At 33.7% G+C, this 20368-nt stretch overlaps 2 protein-coding genes across 2 annotated transcripts; both read right to left on the bottom strand.

Annotated features, from left to right (window-relative positions):
• Positions 1 to 169: 169 nt before the first annotated feature.
• LOC114421106 (biotin carboxylase 1, chloroplastic-like) lies at positions 170 to 7822 on the bottom strand. Its single transcript, XM_028386904.1, has 17 exons — positions 7668 to 7822; positions 7522 to 7581; positions 7103 to 7431; positions 6848 to 6989; positions 6045 to 6143; positions 5886 to 5942; positions 5410 to 5481; positions 4547 to 4636; positions 3785 to 3844; positions 2989 to 3174; positions 2794 to 2886; positions 2647 to 2728; positions 2393 to 2499; positions 1763 to 1838; positions 1395 to 1441; positions 1210 to 1272; positions 170 to 558 (listed from the first exon to the last, which is right to left on the bottom strand). The coding sequence occupies exons 2-17, from the start codon at positions 7576 to 7578 to the stop codon at positions 499 to 501; spliced, it is 1620 nt and encodes a 539-aa protein (XP_028242705.1). The 5' UTR covers positions 7579 to 7581; positions 7668 to 7822; the 3' UTR covers positions 170 to 498.
• Positions 7823 to 10762: 2940 nt separating this feature from the next.
• On the bottom strand, positions 10763 to 19886 carry LOC114421108 (DExH-box ATP-dependent RNA helicase DExH10-like). Its single transcript, XM_028386906.1, has 16 exons — positions 18816 to 19886; positions 17404 to 17718; positions 17218 to 17322; positions 17060 to 17128; positions 16684 to 16851; positions 16523 to 16594; positions 16303 to 16419; positions 15843 to 16025; positions 15571 to 15729; positions 14941 to 15030; positions 14746 to 14838; positions 14300 to 14453; positions 14053 to 14201; positions 13885 to 13980; positions 12820 to 12912; positions 10763 to 11261 (listed from the first exon to the last, which is right to left on the bottom strand). The coding sequence occupies exons 1-16, from the start codon at positions 19770 to 19772 to the stop codon at positions 11151 to 11153; spliced, it is 2931 nt and encodes a 976-aa protein (XP_028242707.1). The 5' UTR covers positions 19773 to 19886; the 3' UTR covers positions 10763 to 11150.
• Between the last annotated feature and the right edge of the window lie 482 nt (positions 19887 to 20368).

A 20368-nucleotide genomic window follows, 5' to 3' on the forward strand; every position in this document is an offset into this window, starting at 1 on the left:
AACAATTTCCATGGCTGATGCCAAGATTGGTCACGAATAGGGAAGGATTGCATGAAACTCTCGCTTCACGTTGAATACAAGTAATAAAATGGGTAATAGAAAAAAGATAATCTAAACAAAAATTATTCTAAGCATCTAGCGACGCCAATTGGACGCCAATTGATCCATATAATAATAAACCTAGGCTGTTAGGATAAGGTTAAGTTTTTATTAGTGTATCTAGCAACGAGCTCTTAATACAAGAATTACAAACAAGCCTTGGGACAAAGATCCTCTAAACCGTTTAGACAACTAACTTTGGAAGAAAAATGCAAGGAGTTATTCCTTATTCCTTGCACTAATATTTGGGATGAAATTAATTGATATTACAATATAATTATGTGAAGAAATAGGAATGTACGAGACTAATTATCAAAATTTCAATAAAACATTGACTTCAAGGCACTAACGACACGGTGATTACAACAAAGCAATTCTGGCATCACACAATCATATTCATCAGGCAGTTGAACCAGCTAGTTCATTCACCCTGTTAGCGAGTACCATCTTCTGCGGTGGCTGCATTGAAAAGGATATCAAATCAAATAACTTGACAAAAGAAAAATAGATTGTCAACAAAAATTACAATACAATAGGATAATTAAGAAAACAATTTTTTTAACGTTTAGGTTTAGAAACTTCCAGAACACATTAGCAAGGATGCTCAATACTATCAGCAATTCTTGTTTTCGTTCATTCTGCAAGATCACTCAATAAAATCTTTATAATTTATAAACTTGCTGGTTGCTCTTCATCTTATACACACCATTTTGACATAACGCATGCACTTAATGATTTAGTTATCTAGAGTCTAATAGAATAAAATAAAAGTCAGATATTGGGAGAACCACCAACCCAAAAGCTAGTTCAAGAGGTTGGGAGACTATAGGACCATATAAATCTCAGTATGCTCATGAGACTATAGGAAAACATGCTCATGACCTTCTGACCTTTTTCAATACCATCCATCATTCAGGTCTCCGAGTGCTAGCTCTTCACTAGCCTATACAATCAATCATGGTAGGTGGTATTGAAGTATTCAGTGATTCTACATGCAAGTTCAAGTGAGTTTTCCTACCAAATTGGTCTGAAGCAGCTTCAACAACGAAAATAATTTTTAAACCCATTGTTAGGGACATTAATATTTTCAAGGTTATATTAGGTTCTTACCATTGCCAACTCTTCCTCGTGTTTTGGAATAAAAGCAGTATCAACCTTGCCATTTCTGAAATCCTGGAAAACAACGAAGATATGACATATATTAGATTTAGTCATTTAAACTCTGACTTTTGACCAACAGAAAATATTGTTAAAGGATAAATGTTACCAAAAGTACATATAAAAGGCACACCTACCTCTATGTCAAGGATAAGTTTATGATAATCAATTGTAGTAGGAACTCCTGTAACAAAATTGAAATTGTTAATTATATCCTACAAAGTGAAGGGTTTAAAATAAGGATCAAGATCATCTGCACATTCCTTTAAAAAAAAAGGTTTAAAAGTGCAGAGATCTTTGTGACAAAATTAGTTCAACAAATATGATCCATTTGATCAAAAAACAGAACCTCCAGCAATTCTTTTCAAACTACAGAGGATCCAGTTCTTTAAACAAACTTCTTTGTTCTTTTAGCAAAGTACATTAACTGAGGTGCAAAGGAAAAAAAGTATTTGATTCTTTTTAGTCAGAATAATCACAATCATAAAAATTCATATTATTTTACCTGTGATAATAGTATCATCAAGTGCCCTTTTCATGCGTTCAATTGCTTTTTCTCTAGTTGGAGCCCATACAATCAGCTACAAAAAATTCACAAAGTCAAGACAAGCTTTGAAGTAAAAAGTGCACTTCACATATAGTTGCAATTATTACATAAAAGCCTCCTCACAACATAAATTGAAACTTACATTTAGAATATATTACACCCTGTTCATTTAATATTTTGAACCCTTTTTTCGCTTCTTACATCCATTCATTATGTCCACTTGTGTGGGAGAACAAAACACACCAATAGGCAAAATACATTCTCCTTTTTAACAAATATACTAACCTTTTAATTTACATTTATAATCTATCATTGTTTAAATTCAAAAGCCCAAGCATCAAGAAGAGAAACAAACTTAAAATACAATTGAGTTTAAAAGGATGATTAATATATGTTTGTATTAAATATTGGTGATATTTATTACATCAAATTGTACAACAAAGATACTTTATATATAGACAGGATATAGACAAGTTACACAAATTTGAAGTTCATATGGAACATAAAAACATAAATTAAAATCATGTAGTATAGCAATCCAAATGAGGATGACAAATCGATGCCATAAAAGAGAACAGATTGGCACACCTTTCCAAGAAGGGAATCATAGCTTGGAGGAACCACATAATCAGGATAAACATGGCTATCCATTCTAACAAATGGACCTCCGGATGGCAAGTATGCAGTAATTCTACCTGTTATTTGAGGGGAGATTAATAATCTTAAAAATAAAAAATAAAACAAAACCATAAAATGCAAGCACTTGGCACAACAAATTCAAACACTAAGCTTCTTTTATAGACATATTTTTGCACAAATACACCACTGATAGATCAAGATACCTGGCCCTGGTCTAAATCCCTTAAAAGCATCTTCTGCATTGATACGGCATTCAATAGAATGTCCTCTGAGGACAATATCCTCCTGTAGGAAAACTACAATAAGAGCAAGATTCTAAAAAATCACAAGTAAAATATCTCCTCTATTACCTGTTTGTATCGAAGTTTTTCTCCCATAGCTACACGAATTTGCTCTTCTATCAAATCCGTTGAGGAAATCATTTCTGTCACCGGATGCTCAACCTGACACAAGAATAAAATAATGGAAATTATTCACTCACAAATATTGAACATTTACCTAGGTTCATTTCATATAAAACAAGTATAGTAAAAATTATTTCCAACCTGGATACGAGTGTTCATCTCCATAAAGTAAAAGGAACCTCTTTCATCCAAAAGGAACTCAACCGTTCCAACACCTATGTAACCAATAGATGCAGCAGCTGCAACTGCTGCATCTCCCATTGCCTTTCGCAACTCAGGGGTCAGGGCAGGAGATGGTGCTTCTTCAAGCAGTTTCTGGTTGCGCCTCTGCATTAAAGAACACAATCAACAAAACTCATTACTTCAGGTAGGATCTCTTGCAACATAATTAAGAAAAGAGAAACTAACAAATCAGAAGTTCAGAACAACTTTTGATACTGCTATCATACTATAAAACTTGTTTAGTAACATTGAAATTACAAGATGAATCAAGTTCAAGGGTTTTTTTCTGCATTTTATCACGTGTATCTCCATTATTTGCTATCATGCAATACTCGATATACATTTGAAATTCCACTGTAAATAAAAATATAATGGAAAAAACAATGAAGTAACCATTATGAGGATGATGGCAGTTGCTTCAATTACTGCCTAAAACATTGCTTTAATCTTTCACAATGCAGACTTAGAAAAAAAAATTAGTCAGAAACACATCTCATACATATTTTAAACAGTTTATATTCAAATTTTTTTATCTCAAATTCACCTAGGCCAGAAATTACAAGTTTAAATAACACAGTTTTTCTGCTTTATTCAATGTCATTTTAATATAATCTATGTTCGAGATGATGAGTATTATTGTGCTTAAATAAACAACTAATTGACAAACTAAACATAGACAGACAGATGAGAAATACAGGAATTTAGATGACAGTACCTGAATGCTGCAATCACGTTCTCCAAAGTGAACAACATTACCATATTTATCTGCAAGAACCTGTCAACCATGAAGCAAAGGGTTAGATGAATTAAATACAATATTATTATTTATAAATCCAAGCAATCATCACCAATAAAAAAAGCATTAAGCTGTAAGTACTTCAATAAGACTTAAGCACTTCATAACAACAATCAATTAATTTCATTATTTCAAATCATACAGGTCTTGCACTAAAAGCCCTAAGTACCCAAACCAACTAAGAATCTGTCAAATCAATTGTAAGACAGTCAATTTACTCAATCACTAATGCAGAGCTTTTCTTCAACATGCTCTAACACATAGCCAGAACAGGAGGCTGTAAGGTGCTTTACATGGTTAAATAATTAACTGTGTGATCCCTTAAATTGGCTTGAATACAAAATCTGGAATTTAAATTGACTTTATTTTTTGAATGAACAATTTAAACTACAGTGTGAAGTTTTTGGGGTTAAGAGTTAATAACATCTTAATCATTGATTGGATTTAGTTAACCAAATGGATTAATGTCATCAATAAATACTGTAGGTTTCTATTTCAGAGCCTCTGAGACAATCAGGACATTTGAATTTGATGTAAGCAAAAAGCAATTGATTATTACGTAGCTCAGATTCAAAAGTTCAAGTTCTTACGTAATTCACAGATAAAATTTCCTCAAGGTTTTCTAATCTCCAGGCATCAGTCAGATTATAGATTTCAATAAGAAATAAAAGATAACATTACCTGGAACTCAATGTGCCTTGGGTTTTGAATGTACTTCTCCAAATAAACCCCATCATTGCCAAATGCAGCAGCTGCCTCACTCTTAGCTTGCTGCAAATAAATCAAATTTAATGGAAAAAAATCACCAAACATGCATATATCTATTCCCCATCAGTGGAATAAACTCTATACCAGACTACAACTATTTACGATCACAATAAAATCATCTCACTTTCATCAGAATCCATTATGATGAACAAACACTAAAACATGTTTTTGCTGCAGAGAAGCTTTTAGTTCATAACAATTTCTGGAACTCTTGTTCTTCCTGGTGGCCCCAAACAAATTACTAAGAAATATTGATCCATTGCTTTGTTAGAAAACAAATATGGTAAAAGAGTGTCCTCAAGGTGCAAGCATTTTTGCTTCCTTCAGTTCTTTTAATTAACCTGATTTTGGAAGCTCTTAAAACAAGGTGATTTTAAGAATATATAAAAAAATGATTTATTTTTCTAAAGATTTGTGAAAAACACTTATTATTATCAAAAGCATTTTTATTTTATTTTAAAAGGTAGTCATAAAAATTATAGTGTTTTTGAGAAGATACTCAAAGCAACTTCTCAAAATAATTAGAAATCTGATTTGTTTTAGATTCCGATTACTTTAAAAAAAAATAAACTGTTTTTTTTTTCAAAATATAAGTAATTTTTCATGAAAAAAATATGACAAAACAAACTATTGATCATTATGGCTGATATACTTGATTTGTATTTCAAATTTACCACTTCTAGCTCTTCCCTATAGCTATTACAACAGATAAGAAACTCATCAGATTCTTGCAGTACAGACAACATAACAAGAACTTCCGTCCAGGCAAAAAATACCTGTAAAAACTTCACAAACTCAGCAGGTTCTTTAGCAAGACGCATGCCACGTCCTCCACCACCAGCTGTTGCCTAAGAAACACCATACATTTGTCAGTTCAAAAAAGTTGCTAAAGAAAATTGTACACAAGAACTTCACAAGGACCATTCAAACAGTTTTCTAATCAGCAATAAAAACATCTACAGGGTTATACACACTGGCAGATCTTCGTTGAAGGCTAGGGGAAAAAGCCCCCGCGAGAATATTTTTTTTACATGAATATATAAAATTTATTTTTATTTTTGCCCCACAAAAAAATTAGTGTTGCCCCCATAAGATATTCTTTCTTTAAATGAATGTAAAATGTTAAAGGAGAATATATGTTTTGTGTGTGTATGCATAAAGCATGTGTGGAATGATCTAAATCAATACAAAAAATTTGAATTTGCTTCAAATAGTGACAAGGTTACAAATACAAAATAATAAGGCAATCTACCTTGATCATCACAGGGAAACCAATCTCATTTGCCAGTCTGATAGCTTCTTCTGTGCTCTGTTACAATAATTCAATTCATCAAACTAATGTCATAGAATATGATATTGGCCTCCAACTTTTACATTGAAGCTACTTGTACACTTGAGTCTAATATAATACCTGTAAAAGGCCATCACTTCCCGGAACGGTGGGAACACCTGCTTTCTTCATTGTCTCTCTGGCAGTTGCTTTGTCACCCATAACCCGAATACTGTCAGGCTGAAAGTTTTAACTAAATATTCAGTTATTACCATATAATTTGAAAGGGAAATATTAGAATAATTGATATACTGTTACAGCTTTATGAATTATAGAAGCTATATACATTCAACAGGGAAAACACTAAAAATTAAGACTGATCCATTAAAATCAAATAAAAAATGTAATAACAGATGGTAACTTGCAACTGCAAGCCAAAGACTAGGCCCGCCTATGCTATGAAAAAACTTAAAAACTGAACCTCACCTGTACACCAACAATTTTCAACAAAAAATTCAAAATTAAAAGACAGACAACAGATATCAAACACAACTCTGCAAGAACATTTTGCACACTGGTTAACAAAATTGCTACTTTAATTTAGTCATGTAACGCTCAACGACCATTGCTTACTAGTTACAATCTTTCAAGTTGGTCACCGGGGTTAAACACTAAATAGAAATCCTCATACATTTTTTATGTGTCTATATACTAACGATATTTTTATGACTTGGTGTATTTATAGTAACTAGCAATCAAATTACCGGGCTTGAAGATACTTTAGACAGAAGAAATTGTAGCCTCTTAATTAGCAAAGTCAATTGTACGATTTAATGGGCCAGTTTAAATAAGTCTTATTCAATCCAGTCGAGCCAACTGTAAAGCTCTAAATTAGCGTAGTTACGAGACTACAAGCAAACAAACAAACTGCATAATCTACTCACGTTAGGCCCAATAAAGTTGATTCCATGTTCTCTGCACATTTCAACAAACACTGCATTCTCCGCAAGAAAACCATAGCCAGGATGCAACATGGTGCATCTGCGGCTAATAGCAGCTGACAGAACATTCGGGATCAGCAAGTAGCTGCACAGAAACAACAAAAACACTTAGATAGAAGCATGAACATGAACAACAAGCAAAATTAAAAAAAAAAAAAAGAAAAAGAAAAAGAAAAAGGAAAAGACAGTGTAACATACGACTGGCTACTCGGCGCTTCCCCGATGCAAACGGCTTCATCAGCCAATTTGACATGAAGCGCGTCCTTGTCGATGGTGGAGTACACAGCCACACAAGGAATCCCCAATTCATGAGCGGTTCGAATAACGCGGACGGCAATCTCGCCTCTGTTCGCGATCAGGATCTTGTCACCGCTGCAAGTCGCGTGGAGAGCACCGCAGTGACGCGTTTGGCGCTGTTTGCGAAGGTGGCTAACTTGACCTACTTGCCTAGGAAACCTCACTTTGCTCGCTCCCGCTAAGAAACTGCATTGCGAGCTCTTAATTCCTCCATTCCCCGCAAACAAACCCTAGTTTGGGATCAGATTCAGAGCAATGGAATAATGTTAGTATATAAATGAATAAAATTAGTTTAGTAATTGTGATTAGCGAGTGGTTACTGCGACGGGAACAGAAGGCGAGCTAACGGACTTGCAGGCTGAAAGTGTGACTTCCATTTCCTAACACAATGAAGGCATTGGTGAGTGAAATATATAAACAGAAAGAATGCTTGCGAAAGAGTGAGTGATGGATACTATGGCTTTACCTACGCTAAGGGAAATGCTGTGTTTTGTGTTCTGATGGGAATGGAGTGACTTTTGATGCGGGTGTCGATGTAAACGAGGGAGGTGCCAAATTGAAAGCTCCGCCTAAATATAAATCTAGTTCATCCCCTTCTTTAAAATTCTCGTAGCAATATCAATTTGTATATGCAACATTAATGGTTAAATACGTTTCACAGAATATTGAAATTTCTAATAGTTTTTTTAAAGAAAAATGTCTAATACTCCCTCTGTTTCTAAATAAGAGTTGTTTAAGGTTAAAGCTAAATAACCAAGAAAGTCAAAAATATTTTTTATTTGAAGGGAATTTGTAAATATATTTCTTATTTTACCCATTTTAATTCTTTATTTTCCATTAAATTCAAGGAGTAATTGTCTTTAATTCTTTATTTTCACATTTAACATTTCCAAATTTTCTCTCTTGAAACTAAAATCTCGGGCTTCTAGTGCAACCTCTCGGATTCTCCTTTTTATTGTATTTCCACTCCATCATACTATTCCTTTGGTTTAATACTCTATTATCTCAAATTTCCAGTATCTCTTCGGTTTACTTTTTAACCTCTCATTCTTCATAATTTGATTCTTAAACACATTCAACAACAAAAAAATTCCCTCTTTAATTTTTAGTCTTAAAATTTTTACCACCAAAAAATTTGATTTGAAGAATTATAGCATCAGGCTTTGTTTTCCTACCAAAAAAACTTACTCAAACATTTACGCGGTATATATGATTCTGATTTAATGATCAAAAAACACTATTGAATTTTTCATTATTGGGAATTAAGTTTTTTAAATTGGGAGTAGATGCAAAGTATTGTTTTATTGAAGTACTCTAAATCTCAACGAGCTGTTTTGGGAGTATCTAAACGTAACAATTCTCAACTTAACAATGTTTATTATCTAACCTGAGAGTATATAAAAATAATTTATGGAGAGAAGGGCATAATTGAGGGAAAAAATTATATCATCTTTAACTCTGAAAATGACAGCTAAATAGAAACAAAATATTTCAAAAATTCCACAGTTAAAAAGGAATGGAGGGAGTAGTTAATTGCACCTTAAAAGAAAGAAGTGGCTAATTGTTCATGAAGAGCATAGTGAATAATTCCAAGCGAGACATTAAGAATTCTTCAAAAATAACAAGAAGTTATATTTTACATAAAGGTCATCAATAGATCAACCACCAAAATAAGTTCCTTTTCACACTATAGATTGTAAGTTTTATTTATATACATCATGCATCTACATTTTTTTACTCAAATTCCTCTAATAAAAACTTACCCACACCCAATAACTTCATTTGTTATATTAATCTTAACACAGATTTTTTTAATTTTCGAACTTTTATTAAAGAAACAAACATTGTTATCAAAATTGAACTCAATTGGCTTATCAAATGATTACAACTAGGAACCAATGATATAGTGCGTGTTTATTTGTTTAAACCGTTATTCCCACTTTTCAAAGCAATTTCAACGTGAATCCATATGTCTAAACTCATTCCACATTGAATAGAAGTTAATTTCTATTCAAATACACCAATAATTGATTTGAGATGATAGTTGGATAAAGATGTCACAAAACTAGCATGACCTAATTAATTCTTCGAGTAAATCATTTCAAACGAACTGGTAACTTGAAAAGTTTTAGCATTTAAAAAAAATAATATATGGTATATTTTAAAAAAAAAATAGGTATAACATTTATATTCCCTTAATTTTGCAATTCAACTAATAAATTTTATTAGGGATTAAAACTAACATCCCGAAATATTTTAAAGGACCAAAAACGTCCCTCTATCATTACCTAGTTGGAATTTTCCAATTATTTTAAAAAAGTTTAATTACTGTTGTAATCCTTGGATTTGAGTATGTATTTTTTTTGTCCCTAAAATTTAAAAATACATTTTAGTCCCTAAATTTTGAATTTTTTTTTTCTAACATAATAAATTGTTACTTTATGATAGTTTTTAAATATTTTATTATGATTTTTTTTAATACTTTGGGACAGATTTCAAAATACAAATTAAAATAGTTAAAAAATAAAAATTAATTTAAGATAATTAAAAATTGTCATAAAGTGTCAATTTATTTTATCAAAAACTAAAAAAATACAATTTTCAAAATTTAGGAACTAAAAGAAGTATTTTAAATTTCAGGACTAAAAAAATCAGATACTCCAAATTCAAATTGAAAGACTAAAACATTAATTAAGTCTTTTAAAAAATGTATTTGCTAACATACTTTAAATAAATTATTAAGTTATCACTTATATTTTAATTTTAAAATATATAAAAATTAATAAACAACATGAATTGTAAAATAAGAAATTTAAGAACTAAAGCCTAATAGTGTAATTTTTAAATTTATTATTTTATATTATTATAATTTAAAATAATCTAATCAAATATACTTTCAATCAAACATTACCAAAATCTTTGTACTTTCATTTCACTAAATTTGATTTTCAAACTACTACAATAACTTGTACTTTTAATTGTTCCTATCTAAAAATGTCATTTATAAAAAAATATATTGTTTGAATAACTACACTGTATATTAGACTTGAGTATAAAAATACATTCTCAAGTCCAATATATAGTGTTCAATTTTCTTATATTAAATCTTCAAATTCTCATTTTTCTTTTCAAAATTTGAATAAACTAAATTAATTTATCTTCTACTCAATACTCAATAAAACACAAATTTCCACCTTCAAACATGTCATCTTATAAAATCTTTCAATTTTTTGCTAATTTTAAACTAAAATTTGCGTTTCTAAACCTCAAATGATTTCATATCTCAATTCCCCAAGTATATGGATAAGAAATATTAATTTGATAGTTTTAAGTAAAAAGACATAGACAAGAGAACCGAATTTGCTTAGTTTTAAAAAAATAGACTTAATTAGATAAAAATCCAAACTAAAGGTACCTAAGTTGCATTTGAGCACGAGCCATCAAATTATTTTTAGCCTACTAACCGCAATGCAACCATCACAAGGACCAAGGCGCGTTTAACAGAAGGAAATTATTATCGCTTCAGTCATCTGGAAAGCTAATAATATAGATATAAATCACTGAAACAATGAACTGTCAATCAAAATTTGTATTTAAATTTTTTCAGCAAATTACAAACAAATATCTTCGGCACCTTACTCCTCAAGCCCCAGGCAGGCTAGAGGTTCTGAAGGTCAATAAATAATCTGTGACCCTCAGAATAAGATGGATCCAATGTTGTAATCTGTAATCATACCATACCAGGCATTCTACTGGACGAAAATTTTCTTTCTATTGACCAGATTTTTCTATCACTATATTCACTTCCTTCACTATTAGTTAGTGACAGCATACAACCTAACCGTAAATTTTGAATAGAAATATTTACACCAGAAAGCTTGGATGTGTAAGTAAACTTTCAGCATCCGGAATAACCGTGAATATAACTTATGGCCTGGAGAAAAACAAGTCACAGATACAGAGAATTAGCAAACATAATACCTCGTCGAAGGCTTTCACTTGCAGCTGCAAACTTCTTCTCCAAGTCAGCCTCTCCAACTGCATTAGCAGCAGCACGCAACTGGAAAGAAGATAAAATTAGAACTTGATAAAATTCATCAAGTCACTGTTATCTTTGACTTCCAAATATTGAATTAGACCGAAATAAGATAACTTAACTTGGAGAATGATCAAGCATACCAATTGTTTATTTTACAAGCCTCAAAAGCTAAAATTTGAATATTTTGTAACATTCAAAGAACTGAGCCGGAGCACTATGATTTTCTTCTGTCCCAAATAGGCACATTTATGTCAACCCGGGTTTTATGTAGTTAAGGAATTTCAAAAACAGCTAATATTTAAGAGGTGGAAAGGTTTTCCAACACTAAACCAATTGCCAAAATACAACCAGTGTTGTTAATGGCAGATGGCGGCTCATGGCGGAAAGTCAAAAATCTGCCATAAAAATATGGCGGATGGCGTAGCGAAAAATGACGAACATCATGACGGACAAATATATATATATATATATATATATATATATATATATATATTAACAAAACAATAGATAAAAAAATAAATATAAATAAAAAATTAAAAAAAACAATGAATTGCATTCAAATAAACTAAAAAAGTTTCATGAGTTCACATAATAACCAAGTACCAACACCAAATAAACTCATTCAAGAGTTCAAAATAACAAAAGGATAAAAGCATAAAAAACAGAAAAAGGGGTGTAAAACAGAAAAATATCATAAAAAAGGACTGAACAGAAAAAAAAAAGCAGAACCAAAAATAAAAGGGGTGTCAAACAGAAAAATATCATAAAAAAAGGGCTGAACAGAAAAAAAGGGGTATCAAACAGAAAGAAAGAAAAACAGAACAAAAACAAGCAAAAAAAAAAAAGGAAAACAAAAACAGAACCACGTTGCCATCCGTCGCAGACTGTAGTGTCGTTGTCGTTGTCGTTGCCGTGTGCGTGGTGCTCGTCGAGTTGTCGCTGCTGGGTCGTGCGGGGGGAACACGGGGTCGTCGCTGTTGTGCTACGTTCTGCGTGCAGGGTCGCGGCTGGGTAGCGTGGGAGGGGCTGTGTTCTGTGCTGTCCATTGTGGTAGGGCTGCGCTTTTGAACAAAATAGCAGGTAGGGTTGGGTCGGGTCAGCCCAACTCCTACCGTGGAAAAAAAAAACTTAAAAATCCGCTATTTTCCGCCATGCCGCCATGACCACCATGGCGCTGCCATTCGCAACCCACCACGCCACCGCTATTCGGAGGCGTTTTTTCAAAAATCCGCCACGCCTTTCCGCCATGGCCGCCATTTGATAACACTGAATACAACTAAACCACTTTTACTTTGACTCTAGCAAATTACACTTTCACTTGTGGCAAAACACCTCAAACTTCAAACATATATCAAATATTGCATCAGGAATTAAGTTATGAAACCTAATTGAAAATGCAGTACTCTACAATAGCACACTTTGAGTCATGCCATCAAATCACCCAAGTTAACCACATTTACTTGCTCTTTACCAACTCTTGAATAGAAAAAGGACCTATTTGCAAGATGCAAGTTTTAAACAAAATCATAGTAAAAATTGAAACACATGGTTATTTTCTAGAGGGTGGATATTCGCATACCTGATTCAAAAACTCATCAAGTCTTCTAGCACTCCGAATAATACTCCCTTCAAAGATGTCAGTCATTTGTATAACATCGGCAAAATTTGCTCCCTGGGAGAAGATTTTGAAAGGAGAGACCAAAGAAATTAATATATAGTTAAAACAAGTAAATCTTTCCTTTTCTCATCCATCATTAGTCTCACTGCAGCTGAGCTGTCTATACATGTCTTGGGTTTCAAATTTACAATATAAAATGAATTTTAGTGCCACAATGTATGCAGATAATTCCATGTTGAAGATACTATGTTACTTGATAAAGAATAAAGACCAGTAGACCATGGAACTTGTCACTCTAACCAATTCTGGGGAATTCTCACTCCGTAATGTAGGATCAACGTTCAAGCTCAGAAGATAAATTGGAAGTTATAAAAAACCACACACTGGTCTGTCACTGGGGTCTAGGACACCTAAATTGGAAAAATAAAAAAAATAAAAGTTTGTATACATGCATGTCCGGATGTGCATGTTGCTGTCCATGCACAGAACATGTAATATAACCATGGCAACCAGCTTATTTTATAAATTCATCATGCACAACTTAAATTACTAAATTTTACAAATTTTGCTTGATTTATTACCTTTGGTTAATGTATATACTAAGACATGCTCAGTGAATAGTTTCAGCACCTATCGTCACAACTCAATTTTATTAATAAAGGGGCAAAAAAATATCACACATCGAGAGACAGTAAATGCAACAGGCATGTTTCCACTGCAAGGTTCTTAATCAGTTGTGTGACAATTTGATATATTGTTAAAAAAAAAAAATTGTGCAGGGCCTGAAACAAAAAATGGTGTCAAGGGTTGGGAAAGTATTTAATTTAACCAAATAATAACAATAATAAACTTATCCAGCAGATACAAACTGTAATGAATCATCAATCCAAAAGCTCAAGCTATTGGGTGAAGACACGTGAATGGTTTTTATATAATATATTTCTAACATACTCCTTAATGCAGGAGGCCAAGTAAATGACTTAAAAATCTACAAGGCATTCAAACCAAAAATATGGCATAACTAACCTTTGACCATGAGTATATCACATCCATCAAGAATGGTCTTACGGTTGAATCCACATACTCATTCACATTTATATCCAATTTGCATTCATGTTGTATCTGTGACAAAAGGGTGATAAAATTTATATTTTGATTCAGAAGATAAATTCAGGTTACGTGAAAAATACCTACCTCAGCTATCCTTCTTGCACTATCTTGAAGCTGTTGCAGAGGCCTAGCAAGCTCTGTTCTCAATTGTATCTGCTCAGTTGACTTATCTCCTGGTATGAAACAACTTGCAAGGGCAGCAACTTGATGATGGTCAAGGTCATTAAAAGTACCTAACGGTGGGGAGGAAATGAAGGAAACAACAGGTTACAAAAAATAATGAACTACAAACTATACAGAAAACACAATGGGGAAACAAATATTGATTCACCATTAAACATTAATTCAGTGACAAGGAGTTCATCGCCTGTGTCAATCAAGCAGGCTGCTCGTCCCTTCAACTGAACTACACCATCAGCATCAATATGACCAAGTTTCTTTAAGACTCGTGAGCGATTCTTAAGTTCTTCACGAAATTTTTGTAGCTGAAAATTTAACAATTTTATTTTGATAACCATTGAACCCATCAACATAACAAAGAAATCACGCAACAAAAGATTTCAATAAATTAAATAAAGGAGTACTGGGTACAGTTGTCATGAATAAAATCACTACATTAACAATCCACTAACTGTCGAGTTGTTAAATTACATGGAGTCACATGGACATTCCACACAAATACAATGCATATCTGACATTGACCAGACTCCCATTCAGTTCCCAACTTCCAAGATTTGATCTGGCTTAATAATCGAGTCTAGCAAAGAAAGTGAATACCTGGGAATCCCGCATTTTTGTCTTCAGTTGCTGAACTTCATGATTCACTTCTGCTTTCCTCTCAAAGCATTTAATTTGATCCATATCTTGATGCTAACTTGTAACAAAATATTAAGGTAACACTCAAACCGAAGGGAAAGCAACATTGCATTTATAACATAAAGAATAGGGACAACATAGTTCATTTTAACAAACCTTATGCATAGGATGAGTGAACAATTTTTTCTCAAGTTCCTCAACTTGATTCACTAGTTCAACTATTTCTGAGTCCCGTACGTCCATGTCCTGTAAATATTATTTTAGAGAATACAAACCATAAATAATGTTCTGATTCTGTCAAGGATCACTCAAGCTCAATAGTCTGCTGATTTGTTCTCCAAAATAATCGAAAATAGCGTGCCTATTAAAATCTATGACTAGAGGTTAGTAGGTTACCAAAAAGAAAAAGAAAAATATTTTATTTTAACTAATAGAAATCATGTAGTTAAAGATCCTACCCTTTAAAAAACAGAAGAGTCAAATAGAGAAGTTACAAAGGCAACGAAGGAGAAAATATGACACAGAAAGGCCATTCACAGTTATGAACTGTAAATACAGCAAAAAAAAAAATTGCAGTGAAAAGGCAGAATGCCAGCAAACAATAAATTAACAAAATATTTGGTCTTATAGTTTATGTAAAATGCATGCATCTATTAGCAAGTGAATCACTAAAGAATCTAGTACAGTCAAGCCCTAATTTTGACGTCAAATGTTGAATACTTTTATTTACCTAACTCTTTGTTTATAACATACCAGCAACATGTGACATGTGTGGAAAATAATTACCTTTACAGGGTTAAGCTTTGGAAGACCTTGGGGAAAACGGTTGCCCAGCTCCTGTACAGCAAGCAATATACTTTGCCTTGCTTCCAAGGGTCGAAGATCGGGAGGTATGGATACCCTCAGTTGACCAAGGGCAGAGATTAATGGTAATTGAACAGGAACCTATTACAGAAGGAAGCAGGTAAGAGAAAGCAACATAAGTTTTTCAGATATAGGAAGTTACAACAGAAAGCAATGAAAAAAAAACCGCATAACAGTTTGTAATGTGAACTTACCACATGCATTTCACCTTTCTCTCCAGGGCGAGGCGGGCATGGTTTTGGCCGAGAACTGTTTTCATTTGAAACAGGTGAACAATGAAGTAAAGTATCAACTATATAACCACCACCAGAAGGTTTCTTAACAACATTGACAACAACACCCCAGCCCCAATCAGTTCCACCTTCTCTTACTTTGATCTGAAAGGTTAATAAGTCCATCTAACTCAGTAAAGTATGACAAGGAAAAGGAGCAAATGGCAAATTAAACACTAAACAAGATAAAAAAAATGGAAAATTGTACGCAAAAGACATTTAAGGGGAAAAACCAAACAAATAAGAAATGTTTACGAATAATTTATAAGTATTGACATGTCAATGATGTCACAAACTCATTTACACACAATTGCTCAAGAAAAATTAGAGAAGCAAAACATAATTCAAAATCATTTCCATGCCAATGCATGCTATCACTTACCAATCGACCAGGGACAAGAAAATAAAGAATTATTTCAGGCCTTATTATTTTTGACATAATCTTCTTCTCCAGCTGTGCTATTTCCAGTTTTAGCTTATGATATTCAGATACTTGAGCCTACATAAATAATAAATTATAATAAATCAAATGTCAAAATATTAATAGAATACCAAACATATAATTAAGAAATCTAAACTGAGTGCCCAAAAACAAACATTACCTCCCCTGAAGCATCAAGCAAGGCTACTTCCTGCTCTAGCTTTGACACCCTTTTCTCCATATCTGGTAAGGCCTGAACAAGAGTAAGCAAATGCTAATAAGATATAGATCCAAGTGCAAACAATGCTAATAAAATTTTGAAGAAAATGGTTTAGTAGAAACCTTTTCATATTGAAATTGATGAAATGAATTTCTTATTACGTGTTCGGCTGTGAACTGGCCTTCTGCACGGCTCATCAAATTTAAAATTGAGTAGTAGCTAAGCCTGAATGTACTAACTAAAGGAGCAGGTTTACCCAAAACCATGTCTTTAAGGTTATTCATTTCCATCTGCATAAAATAATCAGATAAATAGTAAGCTTTTTTTTTTTATCAGCAAGATAAATAGTAAGCTGATGAATGAAAAACTAATTAGTTTTCAAATATGTGACTGTTGTATAGATAACAGATAAGACAAAAATAAACAATCATTATGATAACAAATTAATATGAAACACATTATGCAACAGAAAACAAATTTGACCCCTAGTATACTCACCTGTTCATCTATCATTATGATACAAATTCCACGTTCATCTTTGCCACGACGCCCAGCCCTTCCACTCATCTGAAGGTAGCAAATCACTAATAGTAATGTGGGCACTAGAATGAATAAATTAACAACCACCATCTCCCAAAAAATATGTCATCTCTCACCTGTATATATTCACCAGATCCAATATAACGGTGACTATCACCATCCCATTTCTTAACAGCAGTGAATATGACAGTTTTCGCCGGCATATTTAAACCCATTGCAAACTGAAGAAAAGTGCATCTCAGAATCATTCCAAAAGTAACAGAAAGAAAAAGAAAGAAAACAGAAGATGGATAAAATCTTACTGTTTCAGTAGCGAAGAGGGCTTTTACAAGACCTTCCTGGAAAAGAAGCTCGACCAATTCTTTGATGACAGGAAGAAGTCCAGAATGATGGACAGCAATTCCTCGCTGAAGAAGTGGCAACATCAGCTCAATAGCAGGTAAGTTCCTGTCTTCTTCATTCAAACAGAGCACTGCATTTTGAAAAACATGCTCCACTGTATCCTTTTCTTCTTGAGAGTTGAAGTCAAGCTTGGACATAGACATTGCATGTTGTTCACACTCTCTTCTACTGAAGCTAAAGATGATAACAGGTTGGAATTTCCGTTCCATGATCATCTGAAAATCAAGAAACATTCTAGCTCAAATAAAACCTAAGCACTAGTGTTTATATAGAAGAGGTTTATTGAGACAGGAAAAAAATATTAGAGGGAAATGAGGAACAATAGACACCTTGATAGTAAAGCTACTCAATCTCTCAACACATCTGTAAAGGACACTCCTTTGAAAAGGCCATGTGCTTTACACCATATGGAAGGGAGCCAAAGTCAAAAATTACTTGCATGTTTGGGCAATTTCGAAGTCAAAAATGCTTTGTTTGTTACAGCATCCTGAGAATGTTTTTGGGAGGAAAAAAAAAGCAATTGTTTCCACAAAAAAAGGCTTTCCCAAAAATTCAAGAAAACTTAGAGGAAGCTTTAGATGTCCAACAAATTCAATAAGGTGAAATGTTTTTCCACACAACAAAAGAGTTAAGAAGAATTTTTTTAAAATTAATTGCAAGAAAACATAACCAAACGGATCAAGAGACTCAGAAGGACTGCCAATTCATTTGTGAGTGGAGTAAAAAAATGTAGATTCCCAACTCAAGTAGGGTTTTTCTGTTTAATGTGTTTAAGTTGCCAGTTGTTTTAATAAGTTATCCTAGAGAACCTATTAAAATAACCTGTAAACAGTCATTTTCACAAATTATCTCTATATCGTACGATAAGCTAAAATAAATTGTAAATAAGTTCTTCCGAAAACACCCTAAGTCCGTAACTGAGAAAGAAAAAGAAAACTGTCAAAAACATAACAGATGATATCTACACTTAATATATAGATATAGGCATTGCTTGGATAAATTCTCAGAAAATTCAAAAGTAAAATGAATTAAGATTCAGGCATAAGTTAAAATCAACTTATGCATTCAACGTTTATAAAAACTCTCTCATTTAACTATTTTTTTCCTGCTAGTTTCAAACCGAATTGTCAACAAGTCACTCGGGAAACTGGTCTCTCATTTAACTTCTCAAAAAACTCATTTGAACTTATGTATAAGCAAATTTTAACCAAACAGTGTCATAATCATATATTCGTGCTTGGTAAAACTGACATGCTGAACACCATCTCATTTGATGACTAATAAAAACAAGACAGAGAAGTACTGAGCTAACCTTAACAATCTTGTAAATATCAGAACCACCAGAGGCATTGCCACCTTTACCACCTCTTCCAGCGCCTTTCCCACCCCTCTTCCCATCCCCTAAATTCTGCTTCGTGAAAGTATCCTGCAGCTTCAAAAAATTATCCTCCCTGAACTGTTCATTCTCATCCACAACCAAATACAACCCACTCCCCCCCATGGGGAACACATAGTGCTGCAAAGGCGTGGGCCTAAAATCAGTGTACACAACATGACAAGGCTGCTTGTGAATATTACAAATCCACTCAGCAAACTCGGTGGCGTTGGACATAGTAGCCGAAAGGAAAACCATCTTAATCGCCGGTGGCAGAAAGATTATACTCTCTTCCCAAACAACGCCTCGTTCGCGATCCTTCATGTAATGAATCTCATCAAATATAACCCAGGCCACTTCTTTTAAAACCTCGGATCCTCTGTAGAGCATTCCACGGAGAATCTCGGTGGTCATGACGAGACACGTGGCGTTCGGAGAGAGCGTGACGTCGCCGGTCATGAGGCCGACGTCGGTGAACTCCTGGCTGAGTTCGCGGTACTTCTGGTTGCTGAGGGCCTTGAGAGGGGAGGTGTAGATGACGCGCTGCTTGTCGCGGAAGGACATGGCGATGGCGTACTCGGCGACGGCGGTCTTGCCGGCGGAGGTGTGGGCGGAGACGAGGACGGACTCGTTGCGCTCCAGGCAGGCGATGGAGACCTGCTGGAAGGGGTCGAGGGTGAAGGGATAGGACTTAGCCATGGGACCGTTGTGGAGAGGGTTCGAGAGGGTTCCGTGGAGCTCTTCGTCCTTGCTCGAGACGTAGCTGCTCGGAACGGCCACCTCGTGCACGCACGTGCGTTCCGAACTGCGAGCTTTCTTCGGCATTGAAGTGGTCTCTGTTACTGGGAGCTCGGGTTCTCTTCGCTTTCCCAGTGTTGGCGACTCTATCTCCATTTCCTGCCAGCTTCAGCTTCAGCTACCAGACTACCCCTCGCAGAGAACACGCGGATTGAGTGTGATTGTATTTGGTTTTCAGGCCAAACCCCTAACCTAAAACCCTAATTTCTGTATGTCCGCAATTTTGTTTTTTTAGTGTCTGTTTCTTTGCCTTCGAGTTTGCTTCGTCGTGGGCCTTGAATACAGCAACAGGCCCAGACCATGAAAATAATATTAATTAATAATATAATGAGTAAAAATCAATTCTAAATTTCTAACCATAGATTAGTCACCTATTACAAATATTATATCTCAAGAAAATAAATAGGAAGATAAGAAAAAATTACTCTTATAATAACTTCATCATTCTTTAATATAATATAAATAAATATGGATGAATATGAAATTATTTTAAACATGACCCTTGTTAAAATTATTCCATTTTTATATATTAAATATCAATAATTTTATTAAATATATCATCTACATGCTTTTATAAAAATTTTAAAGTATTTAATATTTCATTAAATAGATTTAATTAATCATACAATATGCTTTTTAAAATATAAATAAATGTTAAATATAAGATTATGTAACTATAGATATCATATTTA

This window comes from Glycine soja, chromosome 8 (assembly GCF_004193775.1).
Source record: "Glycine soja cultivar W05 chromosome 8, ASM419377v2, whole genome shotgun sequence".
In the NCBI taxonomy this organism is placed as follows: Eukaryota; Viridiplantae; Streptophyta; class Magnoliopsida; order Fabales; family Fabaceae; genus Glycine; species Glycine soja.

Bases quoted from the DNA above. Each gene is read 5' to 3' on its own strand.
- LOC114421106 (XM_028386904.1), bottom strand. From the start codon at position 7,578: ATGGAAGTCACACTTTCAGCCTGCAAGTCCGTTAGCTCGCCTTCTGTT. The intron at 5,482-5,885 runs GTAGATTGCCTT...GGTGTTTCTTAG, and splicing joins GTTTCCCTGTGATGATCAAG to GCAACAGCTGGTGGTGGAGG. The intron at 2,729-2,793 runs GTAATAGAGGAG...GTTTTCCTACAG, and splicing joins AAAAACTTCGATACAAACAG to GAGGATATTGTCCTCAGAGG.
- LOC114421108 (XM_028386906.1), bottom strand. From the start codon at position 19,772: ATGGAGATAGAGTCGCCAACACTGGGAAAGCGAAGAGAACCCGAGCTC. The intron at 16,595-16,683 runs GTTTCTACTAAA...ACTCTTGTTCAG, and splicing joins ATCAATTTCAATATGAAAAG to GCCTTACCAGATATGGAGAA. The intron at 15,730-15,842 runs GTAAGTTCACAT...CTTCTGTAATAG, and splicing joins AGAAAGGTGAAATGCATGTG to GTTCCTGTTCAATTACCATT.